This window comes from Nematostella vectensis, chromosome 1, assembly GCF_932526225.1.
Source record: "Nematostella vectensis chromosome 1, jaNemVect1.1, whole genome shotgun sequence".
Taxonomy (NCBI): Eukaryota; Metazoa; Cnidaria; class Anthozoa; order Actiniaria; family Edwardsiidae; genus Nematostella; species Nematostella vectensis.
The window spans coordinates 1,352,447-1,371,400 of record NC_064034.1 but is presented as its reverse complement, the minus strand read 5'-3'; the positions used below and the strand labels follow the sequence as shown (position 1 = coordinate 1,371,400).

The following is an 18,954-nucleotide window of genomic DNA, read 5'->3' as shown; positions in this document are numbered from 1 at the left end:
TGCACTATACATCCCTTCCCCCCCCTTTACAGTGCACTATACATCCCTTCCTCCCCACCTTTACAGTGCACTATACATCCCTTCCTCCCCCCTTTACAGTGCACTATACATCCCTTCCTCCCACCTTTACAGTGCACTATACATCCCTTCCTCCCCCCCTTTACAGTGCACTATACATCCCTTCCTCCCCCCTTTACAGTGCACTATACATCCCTTCCTCCCCCCCCCCCCTTTACAGTGCACTATACACCCCTTCCTCCCCCCCTTTACAGTGCACTATACATCCCTTCCTCCCCCCTTTACAGTGCACTATACATCCCTTCCTCCCCACCTTTACAGTGCACTATACACCCCTTCCTCCCCCCCCCCCCTTTACAGTGCACTATACACCACTTCCTGCGATACATTACACTCTTCACCGCAATAAATCGTATGAATAACCTACACACATCCATAATACACTACACCATATATTACACCCAGATATCATATGCATTACAGCACACGCTCTAACCCCGGCTGGAATGAAGGGGAAAAGGTTATAAAAAAAAAACAGTCAACGTATCGTCATCTTGCTGCATCCCCGCCTCCTCCCTGTGAAAGCACCTGCATCTCCCCCCCCCCCCCCCCCTGGCAGGACATACACACCACATTTTAATGTTCCTATAGTTTCCCATAGAATCCAAAAGTGATAAGAGCCATAGATAGATAAAAGACTCGCGTTATCTTGTTCATTTTATAGAGCTGCTTTAATCAGCTTTAATGTCCATCCATGAAAGAAATATAAGTCCACGTATGATTCAACAGGCCAACAGAGTCTAAATACAAGGACCCGGAGTCTCAGCATTTCCGTCTACAGTATACACCTTGTCAAGATACTTCGGTCCGGGAAGCACTCGGGACAGACTCGGAAAATCCGAACTAGCAAAAATAGCCCGAAGCTCTATAGCCACCTCTCTTCGATTGATCCATCCGCCAAGCAAAACACAAGTGACCCCGTTGCTATGCCAACTATACGTATGTCCGTTAAAGAAGCGATCGCCCTGCTCGAACTGGGAGAGTGGAAAGGATAATTCATGAACAGTGTTTGGAGTGATCACCAGGACTGCGTCGGCTCGCCTCAATCGCGCTTGGAGAACCACGATTGGGGACTGGGGAGGACTGGATAAGATACCTTGAGATTCATATGAAGGCTCCTCTAGAAGCAGGTGCGGTTTGTCGTTGCTGTAACCTTAGAACAAAGAGAGTCTTAATAAGAGATACAACCTGTTGGTATTGACGTAAAGCAATAAGTGATAGCAATTAATAGAATTGCCGTAAAGCAATAAGTAATAGCAACTGTTAGAATTGTCAGAAAAGCGCACCAAACTCTTGCGATGAAGTCACTAAAAAGGTCCTTTATGACATAAAATAAGTGACGCAAAAAGTACGCTTCCTAAAAACAAGTGATGAGTCATTCATTTATCAGCGGACTTGTCTCTGGAAAGAGCGTTTTCTATTGATCTTTATTTTTGATGAACGACTCATGCGAGCGCTACGAAATCGCTAACTCAGATGCTAACAGCCTAAGAATAATAGCGAGCTTTTGAAACTAAAAGTGAGTTCGAAAGGCAGAAACCTTTCGTGTCGCGAGAATTTTCTGTCATCGGATCCCTCCGGTCAGCGCAGTTGATCAGCGCGGGAATATCAAGAGGATCAGCGCGGGAATATCAAGAGGATCAGCGCGGGAATATAAAGAGGATTGGACCTCATACGGCAGGCGCCAAGCATAAATAAGCGAAGGGACTATGAGGAATAAGCATTCCCTGAACATTTCCACACGTACCAAATAGCGCGATGTGATGGTCCAAGTCACGTAGCCTTTTCACCAGGCACTGAGCATACAGCAGATTGCAACTCGTGGCGTCCAGCTCCACCACCAGTACAATAAAAAGTCGTAGCAGGCCTCTATCAGGGGTAGTCCTGGAATGGCGGGAGACCCTCCACGACATCTTATGGAATACCGCTGAGCTCAGCAAGGCCAGTCTTTCGAATGAAGTTGTGGCTACAGAAATAATATAGAGTATTAGGGTAATATGCATAGTACAATATTACAGGAGTTGGATCGAAAACAATAAGATGAGCTAAGTATAATAGCTTATTCGGCATTCCAGTCCCCCTCCCCCCACCCTCCGTGTAGTCCTTTACTACCTAGTCTCCTCGTAGCTACAAAGGACCTTTACTACCTAGTCTCCTCGTAGCTACAAAGGACCTTTACTACCTAGTCTCCTCGTAGCTACAAAGGACCTTTACTACCTAGTCTCCTCGTAGCTACAAAGGACCTTTACTACCTAGTATCCTCGTAGCTACAAAGAACCTTTACTACCTAGTCGCCTCGTAGCTACAAAGGATTTATTTCGTAAATAAGCGAGTTCGCGTTGGCGAAGTCCCCAAATTCCTTGCCTCGAAGGTCCTTTTTGCACCATTTTAGGCTACATCCCTTTAAACATTTCTATACTTAATCTGCTCAATCTTTCTCTCTGGGAAATTTCCTTCTCAAACTCCGTCACTGGGAGAGATAGGTCTTCATTATTCAAAGACTTTTTAAGTTTTTAAGTGAAATCGAATCAAAATAGAGTAGGGAATTCTTTTTTGTATCGGCACTATTAGACCCTTTAAAAATATTCATACCCTGTAGTAAAATGACTGCATTGATAAGCAATTAAAATATCTAGGTTTCCCAGGGGGGATATTCCGCGATTATACAGTGAGTCAAGCTTGTATCTATATATAATACCTCTTAGTTTTCTATGGCTAGCAGTACCATAGTTCTTTCGGTTCCCTGTCCAGCTGAACTCCTGAAAACATTGTCAACAAGAAGGAAGATGCAAATGAGAAAAGCGAGGCAAATTTACTCTTGCTATGGATAAAGCTTGTGTTTGTATGAAGTGTAGGGCTGTGCATTTCGGTACACCAATGAGATTAAACTCTAGTAGTTACGTAGAACCAGCGAATATCAGGTGCGTAACACAATATCGATCTCTTCCTGAAAGTATAATATTACCAAACATAAACAAAATAATGCTGAAACTATAAAATAAAACGCAACCAAAATATAAAACCAAAGTATAAAACGAAAAAAAAACATGCACTAGTTAAACATAAAATTGTGTAAGACAGAAACCCAGAAAGACATGGTAGATTTGCAATGAACCGAAGTGAAATCTAGATACTATTGACGGGTTCAAATAACGATTAACGATCGTGGAAGCTGCAAAAATCTTAATATTTGACTATAGAAATTATGCGTTCCTGTATAAAATGGCACATGAAATGACAAAACACCGCATTGAATAGGGTTTCCCGCTTAATCTTAGCTAAAAATTGTTCGCTAAACCTTTATTGATATTTTTCTATAATTTTTATCAAGGTTTTTTGATTTAGAGATGCGTCAACATTTGCTTTGCAGTGCAGATAGCTCTTACCTCCCTCTTCCAGTAGATCTAACAGATACGGGCTCTGGCGACTTCCCAACGTGGCTTTTTTTGCCAGAGAAAAGCCAGTTCTTCGATGGCAAGTCTCTGCGTAGTCGCCACCGGATCCTTGTCTCGTAGCCACAGGGGAGTGAGGGCCGAAACCGACCAACGTAAAAAAAATAACGGCGGACTGGTGCAGAGTAATATGACACTCGTGATGTGCTGTATTATACAAGTTGTAGCACTTAATCATGCTACAACTCGCTACAGGCTGTATTATACAAGTTGTAGTACTTATCACGCTACAACTCGCTACAGACTGTATTATACAAGTTGTAGTACTCAACACGCTACAACTCGCTATAGGTTGTATTATACAAGTTGTAGTACTTATCACGCTACAACTCGCTACAGACTGTATTATACAAGATGTAGTACTCATCACGCTACAACTCGCTACAGACTGTATTATACAAGTTGTAGTACTTAACACGCTACAACTCGCTACAGGTTGTATTATACAAGTTGTAGTACTTAACACGCTACAACTCGCTACAGACTGTATTATACAAGTTGTAGTACTCGTCACGCTACAACTCGCTACAGACTGTATTATACAAGTTGTAGTACTCATCACGCTACAACTCGCTACAGGTTGTATTATACAAGTTGTAGTACTTAACACGCTACAACACGCTACAGACTGTATTATACAAGTTGTAGTACTTAACACGCTACAACTCGCTACAGACTGTATTATACAAGTTGTAGTACTTATCTCGCTACAGACTGTATTATACAAGTTGTAGTACTCATCACGCTACAACTCGCTACAGACTGTATTATACAAGTTGTAGTACTCGTCACGCTACAACTCGCTACAGGCTGTATTATACAAGTTGTAGTACTCGTCACGCTACAACTCGCTACAGGCTGTATTATACAAGTTGTACTACTCATAACGCTACAACTCGCTACAGACTGTATTATACAAGATGTAGTACTCATCACGCTACAACTCGCTACAGACTGTATTATACAAGTTGTAGTACTTAACACGCTACAACTCGCTACAGACTATTATACAAGTTGTAGTACTCGTCACGCTACAACTCGCTACTGACTGTATTATACAAGTTGTAGTACTCATCACGCTACAACTCGCTACAGACTGTATTATACAAGTTGTAGTACTTAACACGCTACAACTCGCTACAGACTGTATTATACAAGTTGTAGTACTCGTCACGCTACAACTCGCTACAGACTATTATACAAGTTGTAGTACTCGTCACGCTACAACTCGCTACTGACTGTATTATACAAGTTGTAGTACTCATCACGCTACAACTCGCTACAGACTGTATTATACAAGTTGTAGTACTCGTCACGCTACAACTCGCTACAGACTGTATTATACAAGTTGTAGTACTCGTCACGCTACAACTCGCTACAGGCTACAACTTGTAGCATGTTAGTACTACAACTTGTATAATACAACCTGTAGCGAGTTGTAGCGTGTTAAGTACTACAACTTGTATAATACAGTCTGTAGCGAGTTGTAGCGTGTTAAGTACTACAACTTGTATAATACAACCTGTAGCGAGTTGTAGCGTGATGAGTACTACAACTTGTATAATACAGTCTGTAGCGAGTTGTAGCGTGATAAGTACTACAACTTGTATAATACAACCTGTAGCGAGTTGTAGCGTGATGAGTACTACAACTTGTATAATACAGTCTGTAGCGAGTTGTAGCGTGACGAGTACTACAACTTGTATAATACAGTCTGTAGCGAGTTGTAGCGTGTTAAGTACTACAACTTGTATAATACAACCTGTAGCGAGTTGTAGCGTGTTAAGTACTACAACTTGTATAATACAGCCTGTAGCGAGTTGTAGCGTGATGAGTACTACATCTTGTATAATACAGCCTGTAGCGAGTTGTAGCGTGACGAGTACTACAACTTGTATAATACAGTCTGTAGCGAGTTGTAGCGTGACGAGTACTACAACTTGTATAATACAGTCTGTAGCGAGTTGTAGCGTGACGAGTACTACAACTTGTATAATACAGTCTGTAGCGAGTTGTAGCGTGACGAGTACTACAACTTGTATAATACAGTCTGTAGCGAGTTGTAGCGTGACGAGTACTACAACTTGTATAATACAGCCTGTAGCGAGTTGTAGCGTGATGAGTACTACATCTTGTATAATACAGCCTGTAGCGAGTTGTAGCGTGACGAGTACTGCAACTTGTATAATACAGTCTGTAGCGAGTTGTAGCGTGATGAGTACTACAACTTGTATAATACAGCCTGTAGCGAGTTGTAGCGTGATGAGTACTACAACTTGTATAATACAGTCTGTAGCGAGTTGTAGCGTGATGAGTACTACAACTTGTATAATACAGTCTGTAGCGAGTTGTAGCGTGTTAAGTACTACAACTTGTATAATACAGTCTGTAGCGAGTTGTAGCGTAACGAGTACTACAACTTGTATAATACAGCCTGTAGCGAGTTGTAGCGTGACGAGTACTAGAACTTGTATAATACAGCCTGTAGCGAGTTGTAGCGTGACGAGTACTACAACTTGTATAATACAGTCTGTAGCGAGTTGTAGCGTGACGAGTACTACAACTTGTATAATACAGCCTGTAGCGAGTTGTAGCGTGACGAGTACTACAACTTGTATAATACAGTCTGTTGCGAGTTGTAGCGTGACGAGTACTACAACTTGTATAAAACAATCTGTTGCGAGTTGTAGCGTGATGAGTACTACAACTTGTATAATACAGTCTGTTGCGAGTTGTAGCGTGACGAGTACTACAACTTGTATAATACAGCCTGTAGCGAGTTGTAGCGTGACGAGTACTACAACTTGTATAATACAGCCTGTAGCGAGTTGTAGCGTGCCGAGTACTACAACTTGTATAATACAGTCTGTTGCGAGTTGTAGCGTGACGAGTACTACAACTTGTATAATACAGCCTGTAGCGAGTTGTAGCGTGCCGAGTACTACAACTTGTATAATACAGTCTGTTGCGAGTTGTAGCGTGATGAGTACTACAACTTGTATAATACAGTCTGTAGCGAGTTGTAGCGTGACGAGTACTATAACTTGTATAATACAGTCTGTAGCGAGTTGTAGCGTGTTAAGTACTACAACTTGTATAATACAGTCTGTAGCGAGTTGTAGCGTGATGAGTACTACAACTTGTATAATACAGTCTGTAGCGAGTTGTAGCGTGATAAGTACTACAACTTGTATAATACAACCTGTAGCGAGTTGTAGCGTGATGAGTACTACAACTTGTATAATACAGTCTGTAGCGAGTTGTAGCGTGACGAGTACTACAACTTGTATAATACAGTCTGTAGCGAGTTGTAGCGTGTTGAGTACTACAACTTGTATAATACAGCCTGTAGCGAGTTGTAGCGTGATGAGTACTACATCTTGTATAATACAGCCTGTAGCGAGTTGTAGCGTGACGAGTACTGCAACTTGTATAGTACAGTCTGTAGCGAGTTGTAGCGTGATGAGTACTACAACTTGTATAATACAGCCTGTAGCGAGTTGTAGCGTGACGAGTACTGCAACTTGTATAATACAGTCTGTTGCGAGTTGTAGCGTGATGAGTACTACAACTTGTATAATACAGTCTGTAGCGAGTTGTAGCGTGATGAGTACTACAACTTGTATAATACAGTCTGTAGCGAGTTGTAGCGTGATAAGTACTACAACTTGTATAATACAGCCTGTAGCGAGTTGTAGCGTGACGAGTACTACAACTTGTATAATACAGCCTGTAGCGAGTTGTAGCGTGCCGAGTACTACAACTTGTATAATACAGTCTGTTGCGAGTTGTAGCGTGACGAGTACTACAACTTGTATAATACAATCTGTTGCGAGTTGTAGCGTGACGAGTACTACAACTTGTATACAGTCTGTAGCGAGTTGTAGCGTGATGAGTACTACAACTTGTATAATACAACCTGTAGCGAGTTGTAGCGTGACGAGTACTACAACTTGTATAATACAGTCTGTAGCGAGTTATAGCGTGACGTGTACTACAACTTGTATAATACAGCCTGTAGCGAGTTGTAGCGTGACGAGTACTACAACTTGTATAATACAGTCTGTAGCGAGTTGTAGCGTGATGAGTACTACAACTTGTATAATACAGTCTGTAGCGAGTTGTAGCGTGATAAGTACTACAACTTGTATAATACAGTCTGTAGCGAGTTGTAGCGTGATAAGTACTACAACTTGTATAATACAGTCTGTAGCGAGTTGTAGCGTGACGAGTACTACAACTTGTATAATACAGTCTGTTGCGAGTTGTAGCGTTATGAGTAGTACAACTTGTATAATACAGCCTGTAGCGAGTTGTAGCGTGATGAGTACTACAACTTGTATAATACAGCCTGTAGCGAGTTGTAGCGTGCCGAGTACTACAACTTGTATAATACAGTCTGTAGCGAGTTGTAGCGTGATAAGTACTACAACTTGTATAATACAGTCTGTAGCGAGTTGTAGCGTGATAAGTACTACAACTTGTATAATACAGTCTGTAGCGAGTTGTAGCGTGACGAGTACTACAACTTGTATAATACAGTCTGTTGCGAGTTGTAGCGTTATGAGTAGTACAACTTGTATAATACAGCCTGTAGCGAGTTGTAGCGTGACGAGTACTACAACTTGTATAATACAGCCTGTAGCGAGTTGTAGCGTGCCGAGTACTACAACTTGTATAATACAGTCTGTTGCGAGTTGTAGCGTGACGAGTACTACAACTTGTATAATACAATCTGTTGCGAGTTGTAGCGTGACGAGTACTACAACTTGTATAATACAGTCTGTAGCGAGTTGTAGCGTGATGAGTACTACAACTTGTATAATACAACCTGTAGCGAGTTGTAGCGTGACGAGTACTACAACTTGTATAATACAGTCTGTAGCGAGTTATAGCGTGACGTGTACTACAACTTGTATAATACAGCCTGTAGCGAGTTGTAGCGTGACGAGTACTACAACTTGTATAATACAGTCTGTAGCGAGTTGTAGCGTGATGAGTACTACAACTTGTATAATACAGTCTGTAGCGAGATAAGTACTACAACTTGTATAATACAGTCTGTAGCGAGTTGTAGCGTGATAAGTACTACAACTTGTATAATACAGTCTGTAGCGAGTTGTAGCGTGACGAGTACTACAACTTGTATAATACAGTCTGTTGCGAGTTGTAGCGTGATGAGTACTACAATTTGTATAATACAGCCTGTAGCGAGTTGTAGCGTGATGAGTACTACAACTTGTATAATACAGTCTGTAGCGAGTTGTAGCGTGACGAGTACTACAACTTGTATAATACAATCTGTAGCGAGTTGTAGCGTGATGAGTACTACATCTTGTATAATACAGTCTGTAGCGAGTTGTAGCGTGACGAGTACCACAACTTGTATAATACAGTCTGTTGCGAGTTGTAGCGTGATGAGTACTACATCTTGTATAATAGTCTGTAGCGAGTTGTAGCGTGATGAGTACTACATCTTGTATAATAGTCTGTAGCGAGTTGTAGCGTGATGAGTACTATGCAGTGCCATGGGCAGGGTGCGTGCCCAGGAGGGTGCACAATCCCCCCACCTCATCCCCACCTCATCCCCACCCCACCCCAACACCACCCCACCCCATGGCCATCAAATAGTACACAAAAAAGGAAAAGGTAAAATGTTGATTACTTTATTTACAATATAAGTTCGACAGTTGAACTGAAAATTTTACAGTTTCATGCTAAATAATTTTGCTATCCTCCTTTTTACAAAATTTTTTTTGGTTCAGCAATCTTTAATTAATTTGACTTTTCTGAGATATTCTAAAGGATATCTTTTCAAAGATGTTCACTTTTAATATTAAAAACTTAACGTGCAAATTTTAAAAAGGTGCTATGGTGAATCTCCAGGTTTCACATTATTTCCCAAAATACCCATACTTGTGTCTCAGAGCCCTGCTCTAACCCACTAAACAAGGAACCTCTTTAAATGCATGCACCTACCACACATTTATTAATGGAATATAGGGGACCCTATGCTATCCCCTGAATAAAGCGAACAAATGTTCTTGTCCTGTCATGTAAGATCCCACAGTCGGTACTTTATGCTATAACTTGTAGTCAGTACTTCATGTTTGGTTAGGGCTAGGGAGCACCAGTTCATGGAATACATGACGTACTAACCCCTAAGATGCCAAATGGTTGCGCTCAATAAAGCCTGACTTTCTGTGGTGCCTCTGGAGCTTGTTGTGTGTTGTAAGGAGGTGGCGTCTGGGTAGAGTAGGGTGGAGGCACTGCCCCTGCACCCAGCTGGTTGTATGGTGGAGGGTATTGTGATGGATAGTTGCTGGGGTAGGTCTGCATTAGTGCTGGATTTGAGCCAGGGGGCATAGCGATCTGTGATAACAAGTATACAAAGATTTTTCATGAGTTAAAAATTAATCAATGATAAACTAAGCATAAAGAATTCCATAAGCAAAAAAAAAGAGCCAAAAATTTGAAATAAGCCCCTTTCTCCAATAAGCCCCCTTCTCCTACAAAAAAAGTCTCATGAGATTTGTTAGAGATTCTACAGTAATTAATAGACTTACAACGACACCCTGCATATGCAGACCAGCATTAGGATTCTGCTCTTGTTCAAGGATTTGCTGCTTGAAAGAGTACACAACAAGGAGAAAGTAAACCTGTTGAACATAATAACAGAAACAAATGTAACAGAGACACCACCTTTATGGCAGCAGTTTAAAACATGTGTATATCATAAACTATCAAACAAAATAGGGACATTTTCTAAGTAATTGTGGAGAAAGTCACAAACTTACTGCAATGACCAGATCAACTATGAGTCCATACATGAATAATGGAACCTGTTGAACAATCAATACAAGGTCAATATGCATATTGAACAAAGAGGAAGACAGATATTCGCACTGTTATATAGAACTTTGCCAAAATAAACAACAACAAAAACATACCCCTTTCCAAATGGATAGAAAGAAGATTGAGACAGCAAGGTGATAGAGCAAAACAATTGCTGTCCAAACAAGCCAGGCATTCAGCTTCCAGACATGCCGCTAAGAAAAGAAAAAGTGTTTTAAATATTTGCGAAAAATGTACATGTCAACGAAGATCAGCAAGATATATCAGCAAGATATATCTCTTGAAAAAAAGGTAGGAAAGCATAACAAATCTCTTACTCTACATTTATCGGTTTATGTAATTAATCAGGCACTCGAATGACAAAAGACTTGTGCTCAAATGTACGTTTACGTTAAATAACCAGAACCAGCGGGATGGCTGGTCCATTCGAAGCTCCGCTTGAAATTTTGTTTTTAGCCCTTCTTTTAAGTTCTAAATTGGACTTTGACAGTCCCGAAAACTTTTTAATACACCCAGGACTGATTTATCAACAATATGTAGGCCAAGAAGCATTTTTAACCTCGTTTTCTGGAAGAATAAGAGTAAATGGTCGGCCTGGTTCCGCCATCTTGGATTCTCCTCCAACACGTGCAAGACTACTATGTGGTCTCCTTCTCCTCTGTGGAGACATTAGCCTTAATCCAGGACCAGCTTGGAAATATCCATGTGGCCTATGCAAGAAGCCTGTGAAGTCAAACCAACGTGGTCTTCAATGTGACTCGTGTAACATCTGGAACCATGCGAAATGTATGGACATTAGCATACCATCGTACGAGTCCTTGGCAAATTCGTCCTGCCTATGGCTTTGCCCCAAGTGTGACGCTTCCAATTTCTCTGAGACTCTGTTAAGCGCTTCAACATTGGAGCTCTCAAACTCCTTCAATTTTCTTCCAAGTCAAACTTCGTCCCCAGTTGCTAAAACTACACCAAGAAATTCCTCTACGAGTTCTGTGTTGGAACATGCTCGCAAGAGCTCACGACCACGCCATAAACAAGGCCTGAAGGTATTTAACATCAACTTCCAGAGCCTAAAGAATAAGAACTGTGAATTTCAAGCTTTCCTAGCAACTGAGAGTCCAGATATAGTAATTGGAACTGAGACCTGGTTGAATCCCAGTGTTAAAACCTGTGAATTCTTCCCTTCAAATTACTCAGTATTTCGGAAGGATAGACCGGATGGATATGGGGGAGTCCTATTAGCAGTCAAGGATCTCAGCTGTCATGAGCTTTACGAACTTAACTCAGACTGCGAAACAGTTTGGATTAAAGTCTCTATTAACAGAAGGAAACATGTATATATTGGAGCTTTTTACAACCCTGACAGTTCTTGTGAGGCACTTGATGAGTTAGACCGCTCCCTTTCAAAGCTACAGAGGAAGTCTGGAAATTCAGTTATATATCTCGGAGGTGATTTCAACCTTGGAGGAGACATATGCTGGGAAACAAACACCATTGCAAGAGGAAGCCGTCACGTCACAGCTTGCGAGAAGCTACTGGAGATGTGCAGCATTTATAGTTTGGAGCAAGTGGTAGATAAGCCTACCCGTGGTGATAAGATCCTTGACCTGCTTTTTACAACAAATAGCACCCTTGTTGACTCAGTACATGCCAAACCTGCAATGGGAGACCATGGATGTGTGGAGATACAAACCTTAGTTACACCAAAGCTGGCACGCCCGATCAGGAGGAAGATCTTTCTGTATTCAAAAGGGAACTTTGTTGACATGAAAAGGGACCTACTAGAGTTTAGCTCTGTTTATTTCACAAACTTCACTGTTCGATCATTGCAGGAAAACTGGGACATGTTAAAAGGAAAACTTTCTTCTCTTATGGAGGAATATATCCCTGCTAAAATGTCCTCAAGTAGGTACAATCTCCCTTGGTTTACTCACAATCTAAACAAACTCAAAAGAAAAGTCCAGAGATTGTATAACACCCAGAAACGTACAGGTTTGGAAAGTGACAAAAGGAAATTTAGACAAACTCGGAAAGCCTATAGATATAAGCTAAATAAATCATATGGAGATTATATAAATAATTTGCTAGGGTCCTCTCAAAGAGAACAACCTAAGAAATTTTGGAGATTTGTGAAATCAAAAAGGCAAGATAACATGGGTATTAACCTACTTCATAACCAGCATAATATTGCTGTTTCAAATAGCCTAGACAAAGCAAATGTCCTCAATGGTTATTTTTTCTCTATTTTTACTAAAGAGGACTCTAGTACAGCACCAAGCTTAAATCCAAATTCATCAAGCCCAGAAATGGGTAAAATCATAGTCACCTCAAATGGTGTTCAGAAGCTTTTGAATTCACTTGATTCAAATAAGGCTGGGGGGCCTGATAAATTGCCAACTCGTATTTTAAAGGAATTATCCCAAGAGTTGGCACCCCTATATACACAACTTTTCCAACAGTCCTTAGATCAGGGAAAATTACCCATGGACTGGAAAATTGCCAATGTAGTGCCAATTTTTAAAAAAGGTAAAAGATCATCACCAAATAACTATCGACCCGTTTCCCTTACATCTGTTACTTGCAAAATCTTGGAGCATGTAATATGCCACCATGTTTGGCAACATTTGGAGCAGCATGGCATACTTAGCGATTTTCAACATGGTTTCCGTAAAAGGAGGAACTGTGAAACACAATTAATTATAACATGCCATGACTTAGTAAGCGCCATAAATCAAGGGAAACGGGTTGATGCTTTTATCTTAGATTTTTCAAAGGCCTTTGACCGAGTGCCGCATAGACGACTTCTTTACAAATTAAGCTATTATGGCATCAGGGGTAGCTTGCTGACCTGGATGGAAGATTTCCTCACCCAGAGATCAGTGTGTAACACTAGAGGGTGCAACATCCAGTCAATGCTCTGTTACCTCTGGTGTACCACAAGGAACAGTTTTAGGACCACTTTTGTTCCTGCTTTTTGTAAATGATCTCCCTCTAAATATCTCGTCAACTATTAGGCTTTTTGCAGATGACTGCCTTTTATATCGCACTATTGATGGCTCAAATGACAGCCTAGCTTTACAAAACGATCTTGATGCTCTAAATAGATGGGAGAGGGATTGGCAAATGGCCTTTAATGTGGAGAAATGCCACACTATGTGCTTCTCCACAAGCAGAGCGAAAATTCCAGACCATCCCTATATACTTAACAACAGGATTCTAGAGAGGGTTTACCATCACTCCTATCTAGGAGTACTACTCTCAGGGGATTTAAAATGGGATAAACACATCGCACAAATTACATCTAGTGCAAATCAGACCCTTGGGGTCATTAGAAGAAATTTTAGAACAGCCTCGGTAGACTGCAAGTCTAAACTCTATTGCAGTCTAGTTAGACCGAAGCTTGAATATGCAAACTCTGCCTGGTACCCGCATCTCCAAAAGGATAAACACCGCCTTGATATGGTGCAGAGGACTGCAGCCAGAGTTTGCTATAATAATTATTTGAGGGAGCCAGGGGTCGTAACAAACATGCTAAGAGAGCTGGAGTGGCCATCCCTTGAGGGCAGACGGACTCTCTCTCGAATGTCCATGTTCCATCAGGTTGTTTATGGAACTGTGGACATTGAGAGAGAGCCCTTCTTGGTTCCGATGGACCGGCATTCAAGGAATGGCAACTCCAAGCGCTTCCATAGAACACATTCCAAGTGCAACCAGCATGCAAATAGCTTTTTCCCGTGGTCTATAAAATTTTGGAACAATTTACCAGGTTCAATTACCGACATAAAAGAAAAGGGCAAATTCAAAGAGAAGCTTCAGCAGCATTTAATTGATAATGGCCAGTGGTTCTAGTATTCAAGTTATAAATTAATTAAGCTAAATTATTTAATTGAATTACTTTATTGAAAATTATTTTATAAATTTATTTTACAAATTATGAATATATTGTATAAGTTACGTAAATTATTCCAGATCTGTATATTTTTTACCTTGTATTTATTTATACTGATGTGATACCGACATGGTTTTATCAGTTAATAAAGTAGATGTAGAGAGATGTAGATGTGTTAGGGGAATGGGGGGAGGGGTTCATGGAGTTCCAGAATGTGACATATTTTCATGCAATATTTGCATTTTTTGGTTTTCTTCATAATGTTGGAGGTGCTGTTCATGATTTTGAATGATTCTTCTTCATGATTTGGAATGATTCTAATTTGAAATATGTGGTTTTAGGATTTGTGTTCATTAATTGCCTGGTGAGCATCGAAAATCAGTGACCTCAATAAGATACTTATGAAACCATCCTTGGGAACATCATTATGTCATACCTGGATAGCTCCAACAAGTAAAACGATCCCTGCAAATATACTGGAGGCAGAAAATGCCACATTTGACCAGCCAAGGTTGATAGTATCTAAAAAAGGTACAGAAGTATTAAAATTACTCAACACAAGAAACAAGTGAAATCTGCAAGAAGTAGAAAGAATTTGATGAGGAGGGATCACTACTTTTTGTGAGCTGAGAGGAAGTGCATGCATTATTTGTGCCGCTATTGCACCATATCACCTGTGAGCTAAACACAACTGCTGTGTTTAAAATGTCTGTGGCCTAAAATTATGGGCCCCCTCCCAACAGGAGTGGGCCCAAGTGGCCCTTTCAAGACATTTTCTCCTGTATTTTTTGGCTGCTAGAAAAAGGGACCTCCCCCTGGCTACGCCCTTGAAATTTATTGAAAAAAATAATTATTGCCACTATTGCACCATACAGCACCTGTCAGCTAAACACAACTGCTGTGTTTAAAATTTATTGAAAATAATAACTAGCATTTAAGTCACATAAATGCATAAAACCAAATGAGAGTTTACCCCTGTCCATGTGCAAATTATGTCACACTGATACATAATGCCACACATTACGTATAACCTGTCAAATCTTACCATCATAGTACTTCCAGGGGATTGGTAGGTCATCTTGGATACCATGGTGTTTAATTTTGGATTCAGCTGCTTCTAAATTCCAAACAGCTTTCATTCCATTGTAAATATTAATACCAGCAATCCCCTGTAAGAGAAATTAAGATTTGGGTGATAACAATTAGAAATAGGATGCATGATTGGTTATAACATCCTGTCCAAAACACACCCACATTTGCACACACTCCTTCCCTGTTCTTAACCACCTTTATGAGATGAGTAAAATCTCCTTCATGGTAAGGGAAGGGCATGCTCGCCCCAGAAATGGCTGCACCGGATGTGAATTTCTACTGTTGACATATATTTTTATGGTTTGATTAAAATATATATATATACCAAAATCTGGAAATCGACTCTGCCAAATTTTCGTCTTTAATAAGAAAAAACATTTTTGTTTTTGCGTCTCGCGCCACTATTCTGATGTAAATAAGCTTGTAACGATTCACCTTTTTCAGTCTGCCCTGAAGAAGTCTTATTAAAGACGAAAATTTGGCAGAGTCGATTTCCAGATTTTGGTGTATTTTTATATATATATATATATATATATATATATATATATATATATATATATATATATATATATATGACAGAAGATTGGATGTGCCATAAGTTTTCCTCTTATTGCTTATTTTGTTTTTTATGTTTATGATACATGTTTACATGTTGTAATGGTTGTTACGTCGCTATTGAGGGATCCTCCACACTAACACGGATTCAAAAGTATCCGGATTTGTTTCGCCGAAAGCGCATCATTTGATTAACATCCACACTATTGTTTTCGCAGCGTGTTCGCCTGGATCCAGCCGTCCACACTAACACAGATTCAAACGTTTGAAAACGCTAACGTCATTTGTATATGCGCGTGCTCAGAGCAGCTGCGATATGACGTCATCGGGTTCATTTTTATAGAGATTCGACCGTCCACACTACAGGCCAAAGTACTATACAGATTCATTTTGATTCACTTTCGACTGCGTTTTCAAAAGTATCCGGATTCGCTCAATCCAGCGTGCGTGTTAGTGTGGACGTAAGGCCTAAACGTATCAAAAAGTATACGGATCCAAACGAATCCGTGTTAGTGTGGACGGCCCCTGAGAGTCTGTGAGAGGCTCTAACGTTCGGATTCGGATTTCAACTGCATTTGCAATAGAAAAGAAATTATAATTGCACTTTTCTTTAAGATTGAGTGTTATAGGCCTTAATTTGGAATTGAATATAGTAAATAATCACACAAATGGAGCATATTAAAAAAACAATAGCCTAAAAGAGGCGAGCAATGAAAGATTTTGTTGATTCGGTTTTAAAATGGCTGTCAGCCAACTCAAAATAACAAATTCGAAAGCAACTGTTCGTAAGATACGACTACATAACTTATGGATAGAAAAAGAGTGTCTAAAATATCAGCTGTTCAAGTTTGTTTTCATGTTATCTAAATATCAAACGACATCACAGACAGCCATTTTTACAGCTTATTTGAGAAGGACGGCAAAAATAACGAAATAAGTAATAGTATAATAATATTATCTGCCATAGCAAATACAATCGGAATCAAGGCACTTACCATAGAAAATAAAGCTATAAGAATTGCTCCTGTACGCAGATCACAACAACAACACGTTCGGATTATTGGCCGAGCCATTTCGTCTGTGAAGTTAGCAAACACCGTCTGAGTCTATGCGAGTACGGCAGGCTCATAAATAGTATGGCATTACGTCATCGTGCTTGCGAAAGCGGACGCGCTACGATAGGATGAGCCGCACGCTAAACTATTCACTTCCTCGTCGACCTTGCTCTTTTGTCATGGAGATAATACAGTGAGACTATAAGAATGCAGAACTTGAAAAAACGTGCAACGTTTCATATCATGTATAGTGTATCAGAAGCCAAGTAAAAGTGAAAAAAAACCCACCCATATTTATCGTTGCATGTATATGATCTTATGATCAAAATTGTGTGGCAGTGCTTTACTTTACTTTAAATTTTCACGGATCATCCCTAAATCTCTCCGATAAGCACCGAGAAATCATGAAAGCGAGTACGTTACAAAAGAAATGCTATCTTTTACCTTAGCGCTTTCAAATCTCAATTTTATTGGTGGACAGGTGGAAGCTGGTAATGTCACAGGACGTGACGAGATATAGACCAGAAAATGTGCGTTCAAAATTTATAAGAAAATGACCAGCCTGGGCAAAAATGGGTATTTTTTACAGATGGTTAAAAATGGCAAAAAAAGCAAGCCGCTGTAGCGGGTTGACCAACCGGTTAGAAGCCTCCAGCTTGCTACAGCCGCTACAGCGGCTTGGGGACCATAGTATACTACAGGAACTTGAAGGTTCTCAACCCGCTGTAACGGGTGGACACTCAACCTGCTACAGCGGGTTGGCTTCTAACCGGTTGGTCAACCCGCTACAGCGGCTTGGGGACCATAGTATACTATAGGAGCTTGAAGGTTCTCAACCCGCTGTAACGGGTTGACACTCAACCTGCTACAGCGGGTTGGCTTCTAACCGGTTGGTCAACCCGCTACAGCGGCTTGGGGACGATAGTGTACTATAGGAGCTTGAAGGTTCTCAACCCGCTGTAACGAGTTGACGCTCAACCTGCTACAGCGGGTTGGCTTCTAACCGGTTGGTCAACCCGCTACGTGGTATGAGAATGTTCTTATATTTTGGAAAATTTGAGCCTCAGCGTTTTATATATCAGGTGCTTATCAAGAAAATTATTGCACAGATCGATAGGTACCGACAAAATCGATAGCCTTTATTGGGAAGAATTTTGTGAGTATCGATTAATATCGATCATCCGATACAATCGAAATCAATTAATTATACAAATACTATTCAATGCTATACAAATGCTATAAAAATCTGAAAATCAGCTGACCCAATGCCTAACATGGCGGGAATATAATATTGTGCCCAAGATGGGTGGAAACTTGTCACAAAAGGCCAGTGAGCCTGCTAATTATTGACAACAGTAGTCAAATCACAAAGCTGCTGTGACCTCAGACTCTTGTATTTGTATGCTTAATTGTTATGTTCAAGATGCTCAAACAAATACTAGCATGCAAAGTTACTACAGGAGTTCTGTCAGAAAACTTACAAAAGATGTAAAACAAATAATAAAAGTTAGAGATCGGGCTCCATTCCTTTGAAGAAATTAATGCAATCTTAAAAAAATGAAAGTTGAGAAAAAGCCTGAAAGTGCTACTGAAAAGAGCTTGCCCCAGCGGCATAGCCAGGATTTTTAACAGGGGGGGGGGGGGGGGCAAAATGCCCTTTCAATAAATTTTCTTCTGTATTTTAGATGTCTCATACATTTACTCTATTTTTGGCTGCTAGAAGGGGGGCCTGGGCCATCCCCCTGGCTACGCCCTTGTGCCCCCAATTCATTCAAATTGAATGATCTTGCAAGCAACTACAAAAATCATTTTGGTAGTTTTTTCAGCCAATTTTTATGGCCTGGCTAAAACAATGAAATCATGTATTCATAGAACAAACTTTCAATACTCTTACAGAAGTAATGGCCATCGATTCAGTTCTAATGTTAGAAAAACTGGCTCTGAATTCCCAAATTTAAGAGGAGGAATGGATTGTAATAGC

The 18,954-nt window shown here is 40.4% G+C and overlaps 2 protein-coding genes across 2 annotated transcripts; both read right to left on the bottom strand.

Moving 5' to 3' along the window:
- Nucleotides 1–730: 730 nt before the first annotated feature.
- LOC116620377 lies at nucleotides 731–3,642 on the bottom strand. The gene is made up of 4 exons (XM_032386189.2): nucleotides 3,465–3,642; nucleotides 2,777–2,837; nucleotides 1,826–2,044; nucleotides 731–1,231 (listed from the first exon to the last, which is right to left on the bottom strand). Exons 3-4 carry the CDS (start codon nucleotides 1,989–1,991, stop codon nucleotides 819–821), a joined length of 579 nt encoding a protein of 192 aa, XP_032242080.1. The 5' UTR covers nucleotides 1,992–2,044; nucleotides 2,777–2,837; nucleotides 3,465–3,642; the 3' UTR covers nucleotides 731–818.
- A 5,538-nt stretch (nucleotides 3,643–9,180) lies between these two features.
- LOC116620382 lies at nucleotides 9,181–17,068 on the bottom strand. The gene is made up of 7 exons (XM_048728255.1): nucleotides 16,914–17,068; nucleotides 15,317–15,440; nucleotides 14,708–14,793; nucleotides 10,481–10,579; nucleotides 10,328–10,372; nucleotides 10,097–10,189; nucleotides 9,181–9,902 (listed from the first exon to the last, which is right to left on the bottom strand). Exons 1-7 carry the CDS (start codon nucleotides 16,989–16,991, stop codon nucleotides 9,714–9,716), a joined length of 714 nt encoding a protein of 237 aa, XP_048584212.1. The 5' UTR covers nucleotides 16,992–17,068; the 3' UTR covers nucleotides 9,181–9,713.
- Nucleotides 17,069–18,954: the final 1,886 nt, after the last annotated feature.

Bases quoted from the DNA above. Each gene is read 5' to 3' on its own strand.
- LOC116620382 (XM_048728255.1), bottom strand. From the start codon at position 16,991: ATGGCTCGGCCAATAATCCGAACGTGTTGTTGTTGTGATCTGCGTACA. The intron at 14,794-15,316 runs GTAAGATTTGAC...TACCTTTTTTAG, and splicing joins CCCCTGGAAGTACTATGATG to ATACTATCAACCTTGGCTGG. The intron at 10,373-10,480 runs GTATGTTTTTGT...ATTGTTCAACAG, and splicing joins TTCTATCCATTTGGAAAGGG to GTTCCATTATTCATGTATGG.
- LOC116620377 (XM_032386189.2), bottom strand. From the start codon at position 1,991: ATGTCGTGGAGGGTCTCCCGCCATTCCAGGACTACCCCTGATAGAGGC. The intron at 1,232-1,825 runs GTACGTGTGGAA...CTTTGTTCTAAG, and splicing joins CCATCACATCGCGCTATTTG to GTTACAGCAACGACAAACCG.